General features: G+C 39.0%; 1 protein-coding gene across 1 annotated transcript; it reads left to right on the top strand.

Moving 5' to 3' along the window:
- Window positions 1–288: 288 nt before the first annotated feature.
- On the top strand, window positions 289–15,620 carry TRAM1 (translocation associated membrane protein 1). Its single transcript, XM_059485931.1, has 11 exons — window positions 289–527; window positions 3,357–3,420; window positions 4,017–4,138; window positions 4,340–4,456; window positions 5,355–5,413; window positions 5,800–5,884; window positions 8,607–8,677; window positions 8,767–8,871; window positions 9,424–9,567; window positions 10,503–10,663; window positions 14,116–15,620. The coding sequence occupies exons 1-11, from the start codon at window positions 405–407 to the stop codon at window positions 14,187–14,189; spliced, it is 1,125 nt and encodes a 374-aa protein (XP_059341914.1). The 5' UTR covers window positions 289–404; the 3' UTR covers window positions 14,190–15,620.
- The last annotated feature ends 1,392 nt before the right edge of the window (window positions 15,621–17,012 follow it).

Here is a 17,012-nt window from a genome sequence, read left to right as displayed (position 1 = left end):
TTGTTTGCTGGGCCGGTCAGCGCGGGCTTCGGGCTACCGCCAGTAAGTATCGGCCGTCTCTGCCAGCATTAAAAAAGCAAAGTAGATCTGCCAGCACTGCTGCCCGGGTGAGACTGCTCGGCACGGCACGGCACGGCTCGGCTGTGCTGCCGATCGCCGGCCAGGCCGCGCCGCGGTTGGCGGGTTTGAATTGGCGGGCGCGGCGCCGGGGGCGGAGCGCGGGCGGAGGCGCCGCCGGCCGGCAGGGGCGCTGCTGGCGGCGGGGCGGGGGAAGCGGAGCGGCGGCGCTGCCATTCCCCGGCTGCGCGGCCGCCTCCTCCCCTCCGCCTCTTCCTGGCCGCGGCCAGAGGAGCTGTGCTGGCAGCGGGGAGGCGGCGGCGGCGGCGCCCAGTTCCCGGCCCGCCATGGCAATCCGCAAGAAGAGCAACAAGAACCCGCCGGTGCTGAGCCACGAGTTCATCGTGCAGAACCATGCGGACATCGTCTCCTGCATGGCTATGATCTTCCTGCTGGGGCTCATGTTCGAGGTGAGGCGGCACCGACGCCGCCCCCCCCCGGGGGTCCTCTTCCCGCTTCCTCCCACTCCGCCGGAGGCTTTCGGTGCTGGAGGGGAGGGAGGGCGCGGGAGTGCCGCGGCAGCGGGGGATGCTGTGCGGGCTGCGGCGGAACCCTGCGGCTGCTCCCGGCGCACCTGCTCGCCGGCCCACGCCCGAGCCGCTGTACGGGGGGACAGCAGCCGACCCCCGCCCCGCCGCGCCGCCCGAGCGCCGCCGCGGGCGCCCGCCCTCCCCGCGGCGCATCCCCGCTTTCCCGGGCGGAACGCCCTTCTCCCGCCGCGGCTTGGGCAGGCGCAGCCGCGGCTGCCGCCAGGAGCGGGTCCCGCTCCCCGCCGCGGGCGGGAGGCCGTGCGGGGCCGGGAGCGGGCGGCGCAGTTGCTGCGGGCGGGCGGGCGGGCGGCGGGGTTACGTGGCAGCCGGCGAGGGAGGGAGGAGTGCGCGGCACGGCGGGGAGGGGGTGGGGGGCGAGGCCCGGCCGCCACAGCCGATCCCCCGCTCTTTGTGTGCGCGGCCCCGCCGGGCCCCGCCGGCACTACGGCTCCCGGCGGGCGGCGCGGCGGGGAGGGAAGGGAGAGCAGCGGTGACGTGTCCTTAGGGCCGCCGCTCCGCTCCTCCTGCCCGCCGAGCATCCCGGGGCTCCCGGGCGCCGTGTGGCTCGGCTGGGCTGGGCTGGGCACCCCCGCCGTTCTCCCGCCTCGGAGACGCGCCGAGGTCTGGCAGTGGCGGAGGGGAGCGCTCCCTGCGGCCTGAGGGCCGGCCCTGCTGCAGGCCCTCCGCTCTCTGGGCCCCCATGTTGAATGCAGATGCTTTAAACCGCGCCTTTTTGGCGCTGGAAAGGTAACTCACCTGCGTGACTGCCAAAACGTTATCAGTGATCTAAGATCACCGATCATCAAATTAAAACGGTGTTGACTAAATGTTTCTGGTGTTCTAGGCATTTGTTCAGACATTTATTTCAGACATTTGTTAAGGGTTGTGGACCTTTCTGTCATGGTTTTCAGGATGGTTTCATCCAGCTGTTGTTACAGCTCAGCACTAAAAGCCAGTGGAGTTAGGAAGATAGATAGATAGATAGATAGATAGATAGATAGATAGATAGATAGATAGAACAGGCAGACCAGCTACACTGTTGTTTTAGGGGTTGCTATCAAAAATTACCAAGATAACTGTTATATGGTGATTTCCTGGGGAATGAAGTTGAAGAGGTAAACCTAAACTGTTTCCTTTTGTGCCTACATCAGGCTTACTGTATTAACAGTATTACTGGTAGGGGTAGAGGTTTTGAGGGATTGAATGTGCTGAATTATTTTATTTCCGGATTTTTTAACCCACTGTGTTTTCTAACCCAGTGTAAAAAAAGGCCATGTGTCATTGTTGGTACAGATGTGGTATGTTGCAATTTTTTAAACGCTTTGATACAGGTACAGGAAATCACTTGCTGTGGTTGATGTTGGTATGGTAAGGTGTTTACACTGCCTGACTTGTACAATTCTAGTATTGAGAGTAGCTGACAGAGCCTTCAAAGGGCAGCTCAGAATTGAGCACTGTTTCAAATTGTCCTCTGAGGGCTCCCTTGATGAATAGGGAGCCCAAGGCAACTTCACTAATTTGAGCAAACTAGTTGGATTCCCTGAAGTTACATGGTCTGAACAGTCTGCCACGTATTCAGGGTTTCATAGAAAATCTAGGGCCTGTTGACAAAGCAATAGTTTTAAAAATCTCACTTCCTGTGAATAATTAATACTAGTAGTAACCTAGTCATTATCTTCAGATGCTCAGTATGTCCTTCCAGGATTACTTAAGGAGCTTGGGGTTTTTGCCAGCCCTATTAATTACCACATAGGTGCTGGGTTTTTACAGCAACGAGAAACCATCTGATCTATGTGATAGATCAGATCTACTAGGTGATCTACAAAGGTGTCTGTCTGAACTATGGTGAAGCACAGTTACTTTTCCCTCTCATTTAGGGCATGTTGATTCATGTTGGGATTCAATTAAAATGTGTTATAGTAAAAAATAAGTTTCTGCTTTTTGTCAAATAAGAACTTATACTCCATTTTATGTATTGGGGATTTTAGAACATCTCCACCCCACTTCTCAAAGAAAGCCATTGGGACATCTTCTCTTCAAACTGTTTTTATTCATTCTGGTTTTTCTTACAGCTTATCATAAAGGGGTAGTACCACTACTGCTAAATTTAGTTTAATTTGTTTTATGCTTCTTGCCAAAGGATCCCCAGGGTCAAAAGACTGGTAATTGTACTGAGTTGGTATCCCACTGGCCTGAAATTGTTTTCTGTTGTATATGCCTTTTTTCCTTCCCTGTCCACATTTTTCAGATCACCCACAGATTTATGAATATGATAACTGACTTCCAAATTTTGTCAAATAAGAAAAGTACTTTTAAATAAAGTTTATTCTCAGCCACTGCTGAGTGCATCTTGGTCTAGGGACTCCATGATATTATACATTCTGTTAATGTAATAATACAGTATGGACTAAAGACAGAATTGTAGCATGTGTTTTCACTTCAGTGTTGTAGGAAAGGCTGTAAGTAACATTTTCAAGGATGTTTCATTTGGCAGGTTGAGCGTTCTGTAAACAAACCCACAGAGACCACACCATGTGTGCTGCCCTTGGAAAGTCAGGTGCAGTGCTGAGATAATGGGAGGTCAGTCAGGTTTTTGGGAGGAGGCAAACGTGCTGGGCAAGGGTGCCAAAACTATGGGCAAATGTTTTCAGTTTAATGTAGTTTATTTCCATGAGAATTTACAGCGCCTTTGGTTTTTTTCTCTTTTAGATTACAGCAAAAGCAGCCGTCATTTTTGTTACACTTCAGTATAATGTTACCATTCCTGCCACAGGTATGTATCTTGCAGAGGTTAGTGAGGAGACAGTGTATCAGACATGTCAGTGGGCCCTGCTTCCTAGACTTGTCCAGAAGGGAACTTGTCAATTTAACTTGTCAACTTCAATAGATAAGGAGCAGCTTTCAAGGATTTCACTTTATTTGTATGAAAACAGTTTTAGCTCATTAAGTTAGAGACAATGTTTCTTTTCTGCTGGATTTGTCCTTCGTGCTGAAACACCATCTTTCTGGTAGATATGGTCACGTGAATTCTTACTCTGGCTTTGAAGGTGATAATTTTTAATAGTCAAAGTGGGGTGGTGGTTTAGCATATTTTTATTGTCCACTTTCAGTGTATTTGGATAAGCTTCCTAAGTGCACTTAAGTTTTTAGTTTTATAGCATCTTTCCAGAGTCAGATTGAGTTTGTGATGTGATGGAGAAGATAACTATAAACAGTTTAGTGACCTAGTTCATGATGGCAGTTTAATTTGACTTTTATTTGTTCAGCTGACTACAGCTACTTCTGTCTGAAAGACTTCACTCTGAGAAATAAACTTATGAACCATTAAACTGTATTGGTGCCTAACAGTTAATTCTCTTTGTCTTTTAGAAGAACAATCTGCTGAAACAATCTCTCTCTATTACTATGGCATCAAAGACTTGGCTACAATTTTCTTTTACATGCTTGTAGCAATAATCATACATGCTATAATTCAGGAGTATGTACTGGATGTAAGTACAAAATATTCATTCCTTTCATCAAGATAATTGTTGGGTTTTAATTAGACTTTAAGACTATTAACCTTAAAGTAAATTTCTTCATTAAAATTTTAACTGTAAAAACATGCATTAAACTTTCAAGGTAATCTAATGTAGTTACTAAATAAATGCGAAGTACTGCAGCATATAAATAACAGTGGACTTTCATTTCAGAAAATTAACAGGAAAATGCACTTTTCAAAAACAAAGCATAGCAAGTTCAATGAGTCTGGGCAACTCAGTGCATTCTACCTTTTCTCCTGTGTTTGGGGAACGAGTATTCTTGTCTCTGTAAGTATGCTTTCTCTTCTGTTTCGTTATGAGATTTCCAAAAATTCACTTATGTTGATGATAAATATGATTTTTGTTTATTTTTCTGGTTTTAGCTGGTTTTAAAAGTGGGGACAAGTTTAAGGATTCTGTGTGAGTTGAGTCATAACTGAGTATAAAGTCAGTAGTGTTACTGTTGCTCAGTCTTGAATAGATTTACTGTCAAACTGAATAAGATAAAACCATTTAACTTTATAATGGTGTTTAATTCTCTGTAGTTTTTTTATGTTGTTTTATTAATATAAAATAAATGTTTAGGAACCATACACAGCATTCTGGAGACCAGGGGATGGGTGTATGACAGATTGTTGTAACCTCAGGTCACTGTGTGCCTTTAGGTGACATACCCTTTGCTAGTGGCTGGATGTGTATGAGCTTAGCTCATAGAAAGGGTAGGCTGTGCCTTTTTTATTATTTTCTTTATTTTAACATAAAAACTCCTGGAAAACCTCTCTTTGTCTTAGTTCTAAGTTCAAAGTTTGTCAGCAGTTTATAAGAGAAGACTTTTGGCCATAGTAATCCTGGAATAATTTCCATCTCATAAGGATATTCTGTCTTGAATAATCACTTGATTTGTTTGGTTGCTTTTTATTTTCTTAAGCCAGTGCAGCTGTCTTTTGTTTTGGGGATTTGTTTTCTGGGTTGCTTTGGTTTTGTTTATTTGTGATTTCTTGGGGATTTTCTAAAACAAAATTTATGGATCTGCAGCTTTTACTTGTGTATGTATATATGAGTATTTTTTGTGTGTACACTTGTGCATATACATAGATGCATATATGTACGTCCACTCACTATTTCTGACTAGAAAGTAACATCTTAGAGTGTTTATTGGGGTTTTTTTGTTATTTTCTTTTTGTAGGAGAACTATATATCAGATCCAACGTCTCTGTGGAGGGACTACCCGCACACTCTGATTCCGTAAGGCCTCTTCCTTCCAGGATTGCGGGGGGACTGTTTTAAGCCTAGGGTGTGTCATGTACAATCTGTGTAGGATAAGTAGTTTGTAAAACTATATTAGTCACTAATGTGTTTTTGGTTGTATTTATGTGGGCTCGATTCTTTGACAACTTGTAGCATACAAAGTTCTTTTTATGTAGGCTGTTACTTAAAGAATTCCATTTTTGCAAGCTTTGTCCGAATGATTTTATTATTAAAGATATTAGTTTAAACTTGGCTGGCATGAAGGGTCTGTATTTTTTATTTTTTTAAGAGACAGAGATAAAATGAGTTCACTAGAAGCTTCTGAAATGTTCTAAGTTCATTCATGATGAATAATATTCTTCAATTCTTGCTGTATTGTACAGGTTTCAAATGAAGTTTTTCTACATCTTACAGTTGGCATACTGGTTTCATGCTTTTCCAGAACTGTACTTTCAGAAAACTAAAAAAGTAAGTTCAAAATGTAAATGGGAGGAACTCCAGAACAAGGTGGCTTTTTTTCTTTACAGTTAAAATCTAATTGAAGTAAAATTGCTAAATATCTGTTGTGTAAATAAAAATTACTGGTGTTTCTCATCCACTGAAAGAATTTTCCCTCAAGCAAATGATTGTGGTATTTTCTTTTCAACTCTTGGGGTTTTTTCCCTTTGTTTCTCAGGACTGATAGTCTGAATAGGCTCGCTAAAATCACAGCTGCTTCATGAATCATGATATAGGTGTAGAATATAAACTGTGAATAATTCTATACATCAAAGGAGTATGAAAGTCTGGGATTTGATTTAAATAGCATTTAAATGGGTGGATGACAATGGGATGTGAGCTGGCAATGTACCTTTGCACCCCAAAAAAAACATGTGTCACCTGGACTTGCATAACAAGCAGTGGCCAGCTGGTTGAGGGAAGGTGAGACTGCCCCTGGAGTGCTGCATCCAACTCTGGGTTCCCCAGCACGAGAAAGGTATGGATCAGTTTGAGCAGGTCCAGAGGAGGGCCATGAAGATGAACAGAGGCCTGGAGCACCCCTTCTATGGAGGCAGGCTGAGAGAATTGGGGTTGGTCAGCCTGGAGAAGAGAAGGCTCCAGGGAGAATTATTGTGGCCTCTCACTGTTTGGAGGCTTATAAAAAATATGGAGACTTTTTATTGGGGTCTGTAGTGACAAGGAACAATTATTTTGAAAGAGTGGGTTTAGAGTAGATTTGAAGAAATTCTTTGTGATGAAGATGGTGAGACACTGGAACACAATGCCCAGCAATGACAGTTCTCAACAATGCAGAGAAGTTGTGAATTTGCTTTCATTTGAAGTGTTCAAGGTCAGGCTGGATGGGGCTTTGAGCAACCTGGTCAAGTGACAGATGTCCTTTGTAGATCACCTAGCCTATGATTGGACTAAGTGATCTATAAAGGTGTCTTTGAGCCCAAGCCATTCTGTGACTGTTGGTGCTCTGTGAGCAGGCTGCATCTCTGTTGCCAGTTCTGCTTTATTGAAGAAAATTAAACATAGGTGTTACATAATCACAGGTCCTTGTACAGGAGCCTAGAAGAGGCTTAGTAAAATAGTAACAAAATGCACTCTTTTGTGCTGCTCATATGCAATATGAGTATTGTTTTGCAGATGCACTGCAGCTGATGTTCTCTTATTGTGCTAGTGATACCTTCCAAATTTGACTTCACAGCCAAGTGTGAAGATTGTTCTTAAAATAACTTCAAGAAAGCCGTCACAAGTGGCCTAAATGCTGTGTGTTGAATAGCAGTGTTTTACTTGGTCACTGCTTGAAATTGTGCCCTTTGACTTTTGCATTAAGTTAAAGAGTGATAGTTCATTTGTTTTTTAGCATGGTTGATATTTCTTCAACCACAGCTTAACCTCTGCTATCTTGGTTTTTTTGCCTTATTCCTTCTTTTGAACAAACTGGCTGCTTTTACTCAGCTCCAGTTATCTGTCTTGCTGACATAAACAAGAAAATAACTTCTCAGCTCTGGTTCCTCTATAGTCATGTGAACCTTGTGCATTCTTCCGCAAGGCCTTCAGTCTCTGACAGTTTGTCTAAGCAGGCAGCATGGGCTGTTAAAATGTTATCTCAGTTTTAAAGTGTTGTAGGCTAGTCCTGGTTGTGCTTGGAGAAACTGACCATTTGTACTTACTGTGTCTCTATCTGAAATAACCAATTTTTCATTTTCTTTCAGATAATTTATAGTAGGTCTTTCTCCACCTGCTCTTTGTGTATTATGTGTGATGTTTGCTGCTGTCATAATTGTTTGATTCTGTGGGTTTGTTGAATGTGATACTGAGTATTGAATAACATAGTATAGGTCTTGTAAGACTAAAATTTTAGGCCCTTTTTACAAGATCCTTGTAAAAAGGATCCTTAAAATATCCAAGCTAAAGATCCTTACTTGAAGTTTAGAGAATCTCTCCAAATAGGAGTTTCTTAAGCACAACTGAATGTACTCTGCTACCACTCCAAAAGAGATTTTTATTGTGATCTGGCATGGTTCAGTGGTCCCTCTGTTCACAGATGGCACAATCTGCTTTCCATGTGCTGTATATCTTCCTCTTTATTATTTCATCTCCATGAAGTGTTCAGTTCAATAGGGCTGACAAAAGCCTGACTTAAAGTGGGACCATGTGCTTTAGCATGACTGGTTAATAACAATATTCTCTGTATTTGCCAGAAACAGTGTGCCAGAATTTTGGATGGCCTTGAATTTTTAAAATTTATGTCAACACTTGGAAAACCTCTCATTTTGATTCATAGACTGTCATTTTATTCTGTAGCAATCTGACAATTTGATGGGCAGCAAACATGTGGAACTGTAGACTCTGATGGTACAGTAATAGATGCAAAATAAGAAATGTAATAATTTGTATATATTCACAGTGGTCATAACAAATAAAAGTAGATCCTTTTTAAAAGCATCTTTCCATGTTTGATGCCTTTTCTCACAGTAGCATATGTAGGACACTGAATATGACTGGTAAATGAGCAATCAGTTATGTGTGGAATTAGATGGTCCAGGCTGAGTGTTTCAGTGCCAAACCAGGCCATGTTGAGGTAGCTGATACAAGAACAATTTTCCAAGACTAGGGAATAGTTTGTAATAACAGATAATACAGTACAATACTGTGTAACATTGTATATAACACATGGTCACTTTTTTCTTCCAAATAGGAAGATATCTTTCGCCAGATTGTCTACATTGGACTTTACCTCTTTCATATTGCTGGAGCCTATCTCTTGAAGTAAGTCAATTGTAAACTTTTGCTGACTCCCTTCTTCGCCTTAAATATCTAACAAAAGGTCTGAATGTTTGTTTTATTTGTTTTGATAGTCTGACCCACCTTGGACTTGTTCTTCTGGTATTGCATTACTTCGTTGAATTTCTTTTCCACATATCCCGTCTTTTCTACTTCAGTGATGAAAAATACCAGAAAGGGTAAATAGTCTTTAATATTTTATCTTTATCTTTAAAGTTCTTGTAATTTCTGTCTGAGAGCCTTTTGCATTTAACTGACCAGAAACTAAAATTACAAGGGAGTTCAAACAGTGTTTCTTAAGCAACCACAGTTGTCCAGACTAATGCTAGTACTTACATTTCTAAACCATCAGTATACTTTCTACCTTGCTTTAGTCTATTTAAGTAAATAGTAGTAGCAGTACTAAATGAAATAAAATCTCTCAATGTGTACTAATGTGGGGTTTATTTTAAGTTTTGTAGAGAAAGAAACAGGATAGAATTGCTAATATAGCCAGCTCCATAGGAACTAAAAATGTGCTTTTGTTCTAATAGTGCTGGAAAGCACTTTCAATTGAGTTGAAATCAGTTCTCATAATATAAGATGCATTTAAGATAGATGCAAAATCATGTATTTAGGTAAGTTCTTGGATTTCAAACAAATTTGCATGGTGAAAGGTAAGCGTTTGGATTGTTAGTGCATGCGTTTTGAATGGAAAGTTGATTTAGTGTTTGTGGTGTTTTTATTTCTAGATTTTCACTGTGGGCAGTTCTTTTTGTTTTGGGAAGGCTTCTCACCTTGATTCTCTCAGTCCTCACTTTTGGCTTTGGACTGGCAAGAGCAGAAGATCAGCAGCTGAATTTCAGTACTGGGAACTTTAACATCCTGGCTGTTAGGTACAGTAAACCTGGAACAGTTCTTAAGCATGTGCTGTAAACCGTGTTAAATACACAATGTAAGTGGTATGGTACTATTGCCAATAATTCTGAATGATTGAGTGTTTTCATGTAACAAATGGGATCAATAGGAATACCTCATGTAAGAAACTTGTAAAGCATAGTGAAATGAATTGACTGAATTTAGTCTAAAGCTGAGAAATCTCTAACTGGTTACTCTTCTCTGTTGAAAAAAAACCTAAACACAAACCAAGCAACTAAAAAAAAAAAACCTAAACAAGCAACTAAAAAAAAAAAACCTAAACACAAACCAGTAGAATTAATAGAATATCCAATTACAGACACTACTTTCAAATGTTTTAAAGTTAGTAAATTGAATTCTAAATATGATTGCTGTGAGTATATCTTAGAGGTCAAAGTATTTGTGCCCAGAGCAGCTTTGGTATCATTTGAAGATTACTGCTTCCTTCTCTGCCTTTTTTATGGCCCCTGTTGTGCTGTGTGATCCAACTGCCTGACCTTCTTATAAATGCAGAAAAAGAATTTATTGAAACTTTGACAATGTCAGCATTACCTTGCAAAATTGATACTCTGAGCTGCAAGACACTCCTGAACCATTTTCAGCTGTTACTACCTGGTACCCTGAGAGTAATTCTGAGAAAGACAGCAGGAAAGAAACCTAGTACTTCCCAGTTTTGATGGATAAAAATTTGACCATTGCTCTATATCTAGTTTTGATCATCTGTGTTTAAGCCCAGTGTCACCCTATGCAAGTGAACTCAATTCTTGCCTTAGCAAATGGAGATTACCAGGTTACCAGGAGGTTACTCAGGATTTTGGAAGTTGCCCAAAATCCTGAGGTGTTCTACCTTGCTTTTCTGTTTGAATAATGAGGCAAACCTACTGATGAAACTTTACTTATTATTTGTTTCTAGAATCAGTGTGCTGGCCTCCATCTGCATGACCCAAGCATTTATGATGTGGAAGTTCATTAATTTCCAGCTTCGGAGGTGGAGAGAGCATTCTTCTTCTCAGCCTCAGTCAGTGAAAAAGAAGTTTGTATCAGCTAAAGGAAAGACCTCCAGAAAAGAAAGAGGTTTGTAGTTTCATTTTTTCTGTTCCCTTGACTTCTCAAAACCAACTTTAGGTCGCTAAAGAAGCATTTTGTGTTTAACTTGTGAGTGAGATGACTCAGCTAGAGAAGCAGTACTGGGGAATATTACTGTGGGAAGAATAATTCTTTTTTTTAAAGAAAAACCACTATATATTGTTGGGTTTTCTAACTGCCAAAATAAAGGAATTACTGGGGTATTTTTCATTAATGCAGCATGATATTTTTTATTCTCTATAATTTCATTACTTGGAACAAAATGTGTCATGCTTGTGTTTTGTTCCCTTATATAAAGGGAACAGATGCAATTTTAGATCTCTTCTCTTAGACATTCATTTGTAAAATTTTTTTGCTGTGGATTTCAAGCTTCTTTTTCATTGCCCCAAAATTCTGAGGGTTTAGAGCAAAGAGAGGATTTGGTGATCCACCCAGTAAAAAGTTTTGTGTTGGACTATTTTTACAAAAACCAGAAATTGGTAGTTCTTTAAGGAAAGGTAATAACACCTTACTACTGTAAACCTGTATCAAAGCATTTGGAAATAAACTAAAGAGTACAGGTTTGACTTTTTCGTTATGTCACACCCTTTTTGTGGAAATGGTATGAGAGATGAACAGAACACTCTTTCCTCCAAGAAAAAATTTTGTGCTCTTTTAAAAAAAAATTAAATCCCTGTACTTCAATATATCTGTTGCACCAACAGTTCAACTCCTTCCTATGTATTTAACTGCTAGTTTGAATAACTTCTGCACCCTTTTGAAATGGCAGAAGTTGTTTCAAAAGCTTTCTTCAGCATAATCCTTTGCCCCCAGTTATGTATTACCAACCTCTGTTCCACTTTTTGATATTTTGAAAGTAGTGTGTGTCAGGACCATTTGCACTGAGAACTGAGATTTGTGGTGGGAGATCAGTATTTTTTTTATTTCTCCGAAATTTCTATTTTTATTAAAATTATGTAGTTTAGAGTACTGCTGCACTCCCTTTAGAATGATTTGTAATTATCACAACTTGGCTTTTGTGTAGTGTTGTTTGGTTTTTTTTCATCTGAAAATTCAGTTGGAATTTTTTTTTTAAATGGAGTGAAGGTAGTTTCCTGTGTAAGTGTCCTGTTTAATAGAGCTTCATGGTCATGGCCTCAATATGGAGGGTTTTTTTAAATTTAAGTATTTTATGTCAAGTAATTTTAAAATCTATGCCTTGATTACGGAGTCAGAAATGAAATTCCTTTTTAAAATCTCTTAATCTATTTAATTAATGTAGTTTAGTGAATCTGCTGGGTTTCAGCCTACTTCAATGGAGACTTGCAAATGGTAAACAAACAGTGAAAAAGTCAGTTAATTCACAAAATAATTGAACTATGCCTGTCTTGAACACTGAAGAATTGTATTACTGATTTTAAATGAACATAAAAGAACTCAATTCATTCATTTTTCTTCTGTTTTGAATATTCCTGTCTATTCAAAACACTTGCATAGGATGCAGCAAAGCAGTGGTTTTGAAGGAGTAATATATGCAATTGAACTATTTAAAACGCTTTTTTGTGTGTGTGTGGTTGAATGTTTTTTTTGAGAGCCAGGGCACAATAAAATGTGTTACTTTTCGTCTATGCCAAAAGCAAGAAATGACAGTAAAAAATCCTGCTGGTGATGTAGGTGGGATATACATGTGCTGATTCATGTTCTTTGTTGTTTTACCTAAACTCTTTAGGAAAATATGATTTCAGTTAGCTGGCTTGGGTCTAATTAATTGTTTGCAAATTTCTTTACTTAAAAACAATTCAAACATTTTCAGAAATATCCAAAGACCACCTTATGTAGGCTTAAAATGGTGTTGTCATTTACAGCCAATATGTGCTCAAACAGACTGTGACTCTTTGGGCCTGGTCTCCTGCTCATGTGTGGTTGTCATTTTTGGGTTTTTTTGTTGCTTGTTTGCACAAATGGGAGCATTTGGGAGTCGTGGGAGAAAGAGGGAGGCCAACAGTTGTTTTTGTAGACTGTCCACACTCTAGTGACCTTCAGCACATCTGTGGATGGAAAAATAAGTTTAACCAGTCCTTTATAAAAGTATATAAATATGTCTATGTAATAATTGTTTAAAAGCACCCAAAAAACCAGCAGCTGTTGCTTGAAGTCGGAATGATCTGAGTCAGAGCAGAGATGTTAGGCTGCAAGCATTGTAGCTGGCTATGCACTGTGCTCTTTAGATCTGCTTTATAAATGTAGTCACTGTCAGGCAACATCTGTTTCCTTGGGTGAGGTGAAACTGAGTAAAGGGGGTGTTGGAGTTGTGGATGCTGAGGATTTCTGTGCTGACACACTCTAACTAACTCCCAGGAGAGCAATACCTTTGACCTGAAGCCATGGAGAAGGCTTCCAAAATTAATTGGTAACTCTAGGATTACAAGTGTGTAGTTAATTAGAAGTGTGTAATATCACAAGGTGAAAAACTTAGAATTTGAAGTTTTAAAGTATAATAATATATATAGAACAAGATAGAAGCTTTAAAGCAAAAACTATTCCTTCTTTACCTTCTTCTTCCTTCTTCTTAAGTTTAAATAGTATTTTGTAATTAGTCAAAAAAGTCCACATTGCTTCAAGTAATTAGTTATTAGATTAAAAGTGAAAATAATTTAAGTATCATTTCTTAATGAAATAGTTTAACCTTAAAAAACCTTATAACAAAAAATTTTATACCTTATTAGTAAAAAACTAAAAACTCACTACCTATGAGACTACAACATAAATAAGAAATAATAAACACCTAAATGTGAGGACAAACTATCATCTCAAGTACCTTTGTGTTCTTAGCTAGGTGCCTGATCTTGAGCTCTTTCCACCTACACATACTCATTGCAAATCTGAACCGGTGTTTTACTTCTGCCTTATCTATGTAAATATCTTCATCATAATGTAAATGAGTTAAATATGTTAAAATATATGCTTTAAAAATTGTGGGTATATCTGTGTAAAAAGGATTTCCTCTATGTTTCGAGTGCTTGTAAAGTAAGCAAAGGAGTGTAATTTTAACAAGAATTATGACATAGGTGAGGTAAATAGCTAAGACCTGTAGCAGAGAACTCTGTATACAGTCTGTCTCCAAAATTTCACAGAACCATCTCATCTGAAGTTGTAGTTTTTCACAGAATGTCTTCTAAGATATCATAACTGGTGTTGGTTTTCAGTCTAGATGTATATAATGGACTCATTTCGGTGTCTGGTCACATTAGGGTTCTGGAATTTATTATAGTAAACTTTAAATAATGCACTTTGTAAAAACTTCATTATGCTGTTGCACACTGAATGATAATTAATTAACCTTCTTTTCTGAGGGTACATCAGAAAAGAAGTTAAAGGCTGTTTGTGTAGGACCCACAAAAATGTAATAAAATACAAAGTGTCTCACTGTACTTAAAGAGTGATTTCTTCTTTTTTTCTAGAAAATGGAATAAATGGAACAGTGACCTCAAACGGAGCAGACTCGCCTCGCAGCAGGAAGGATAAATCCTCGTAAAACTGGGTTTTATTAAGTTAATTGACTAATGTCCCCAAAGAATCTGCTTTTTACATGGATGGCCCTTCAGCACTAGAAATATTATGGATTAAAGAAAATACAATTCATGTTTTTTGATTATTGCTGTTGTTTTGAGAAACTTTTTTTAAAAAACCATTTTGACTAAGGAAAAAGTTTATCTCTCTTCAGATACTTGGGGGGAGGATTCAACACTTTTTAAAACACATTGACGCTTTTTTAAATATTTACTGTGATGAAATAACTTACTTAATGAGGATCACTGTTGCAGTGTATTATTTCCTTCCAGTTTTTGTAATCTTGGTGATACTGTTCTACCAACTTCACTTTTTCCAAGTTCCTCAAAAAGTATTGCAAAATTGAAGTAAAAACATTGTATGCATATTCAGATACTCTGGGTTTTCAGCTAATTACCTTGACTCAAATTTACATTTCAATTTGGGATTCCAAGACCACACCAATAGACCTCTTTATTTGGTAGTTACTATAGCTGCACAATGTCTGCTCTAAGAATTGCCCCATATCATTAAAACAAAACTGAACTAATTGGAAACGTTGCAGAGTCTTATTGTTTGTTGGTTAGAAATCTCTTACAAGGAGCACAACACCTTTTTGAGATATAGCTTTTAGCACCTGAAAATTAGAAGGGAGTGTGTATGGTCATAGAGAGAGTAATTTGAGTAGCACTGTCCACTTCTGTCTGTGCTTTTGAGGTGTATGTATCTTGGAGAATTGGTGTGCATTGGACCTTCTTTGAAAACTTGTCTGTCTGATTTTCTGGGTGGAGGTTATTAAAATGTGCTGTGTTTGTTTTGGGAGGCAATCAGTGCTCCATGAAGAGGGAATTAGATAAATGGATCAAGTGATGAGAAACATTCCTTTATTCTAACTGCTTTGCTTTGTTTCACCTCTGTTAGGAAATAGTTTGATTTCTCCTATATATATTTTTATGAAAAAATATTTAAAAGCTACAGCTTCTTAAAACTGATTTATTGTGACCTCTGCTGCAACTGAAAAAATCTAAATTTAAGAATTTTTCCATTATCTTTCATAATTGTATTCAATGTGAAACCTTGTCCAGTTAGTTTTCCAGTTTATTATGCAGATAATCTTTCCTCTGTACACTTTTGTAATGGGTGCAATTCAGCCTGTTTCACTTGGGAATGAGTGAGACAGTTATTGCAGTCCTAAGAAGAAGTTGCTAAATTAGTCTATCAAGTTAACCCAAGTATTGAACTGCTTATTGATTAAGGAGTAATTATGAGCAATCAAGCTGATAAATAATTGTAATTAAAAACTGTTATTATAATGGAGTCTATACCCAACAAAATTATAAATCTGCATTCTGTATTTTCTACAGTTCAATTGCTTACTATTCAGAATAAACATTCTAGTACAAAATCCTCACTACAAGCAACTATCCATTCTTCAGTTGTTTAGTGCTGTTTAGAGTTATTACAGTATAATTTATTGCATGTTTCAGCTGATTACAGACACAATTCCCAAGTATTTGGTTCACAGCTCCTGAAGCGGACTTGGCAGACTTGTACTTGCTTAGCTTGAGAGCTCTGGGGCAGGGTGCCCTCCAGTATGCCCAGTCTGCTTCAGCAGAAGTAGGGATCCCATGTGCTGGGACATCCCATGTAGAACTGTGAATCTGTCCAACCTGACCACAAAACTGGAAAACCGGAACTCGGAAATTTTGAGACTCGTGTACATTATATACTTGTTGTTCAAAATCATGTTTTGTGTCTGATGTTCCCAGAAGAACCTTCAAAGATTCTGTGTGCCTTGCTCTCAAATTGTACCTTAAGCCAAAGGGGGTAAATTTTAAGTGTCTAGTCTGGTGCTTGGACTCTAAATCAGTTTGCTTGTGATATCTGGTTGCACTGGGGCTGAAAGAATCATAAAGGGTGGAGGAACAAATTATGAAGCAGTCATTTAAGGTACTTCTTGAGATCTTCAAGACTTATAGGAGTCTGAGGGTTGTAATAGTTGTTTCCCTAAGGCAAACTATTTCTTGTTAACCTCATTCTTTGACACAGTAGTCTTGAAATGTAAACTTCAGGTTAATTTCCAAAAACTTCAGAAGTATTCTTGACTGTTAATACTGACGTTGCTTTTTGTCTCCTTTTGGCCTTATGGACGGACATTTTTGTCCTTTGGACATTTACAAAAGCACTTTTGTTTCCACAATGGCTTAATATTCATCATTGCCTTATAGGAGTTGTTGGTATCTGCCAAGTAATAGAAAGTAACAACAGGTGTTCTAGAAATTGGTTAGAGTATTGGAAGCCACTATTTTCTGTCTCTTCTCTCATAACTAAAAATACATATTTATCATGTTTGATGAGGCAAGACCAGTATTGTTTAATTATCTGCCTTGGGATAGAAACTCTCAAACTTAGAACATATTGAGACTTCTAATTTGATATTACTTGTTTTAGCATTAGAGTATTGTTTGGCTTAAAATTGCTTAAAATTGATTTTCAAATGTTATTGCAGTTTTGGCTCTTTGCTGTAATCAGAGTTTCAGTAAGATGGAAGAATATTAGTTGTCTAATCATGTTTTCTTAATTATGGCATCAAGAAAATTAGAAATGGAAATGACTGAGGAGTTCATTATTATATCCTACGCCAAATAAAATAGGCAGTAGTTAATTTATCCTCATCAATTACCAGGTCCCACAAAGAGAAAGCTTTGTCCATTTAGATGGATTTGAATTGAATAATTACACAGACAGTGGATAGCGTTTGTTTGGTTTGGTTTTTTTTTCTTAAACCTCCTTCTCTTTGCACCATCTT

This window comes from Ammospiza nelsoni, chromosome 1, assembly GCF_027579445.1.
Source record: "Ammospiza nelsoni isolate bAmmNel1 chromosome 1, bAmmNel1.pri, whole genome shotgun sequence".
Classification (NCBI taxonomy): domain Eukaryota; kingdom Metazoa; phylum Chordata; class Aves; order Passeriformes; family Passerellidae; genus Ammospiza; species Ammospiza nelsoni.
Note: the sequence above shows the minus strand (reverse complement) of the source record. Positions and strands in the feature narration are given on the sequence as shown.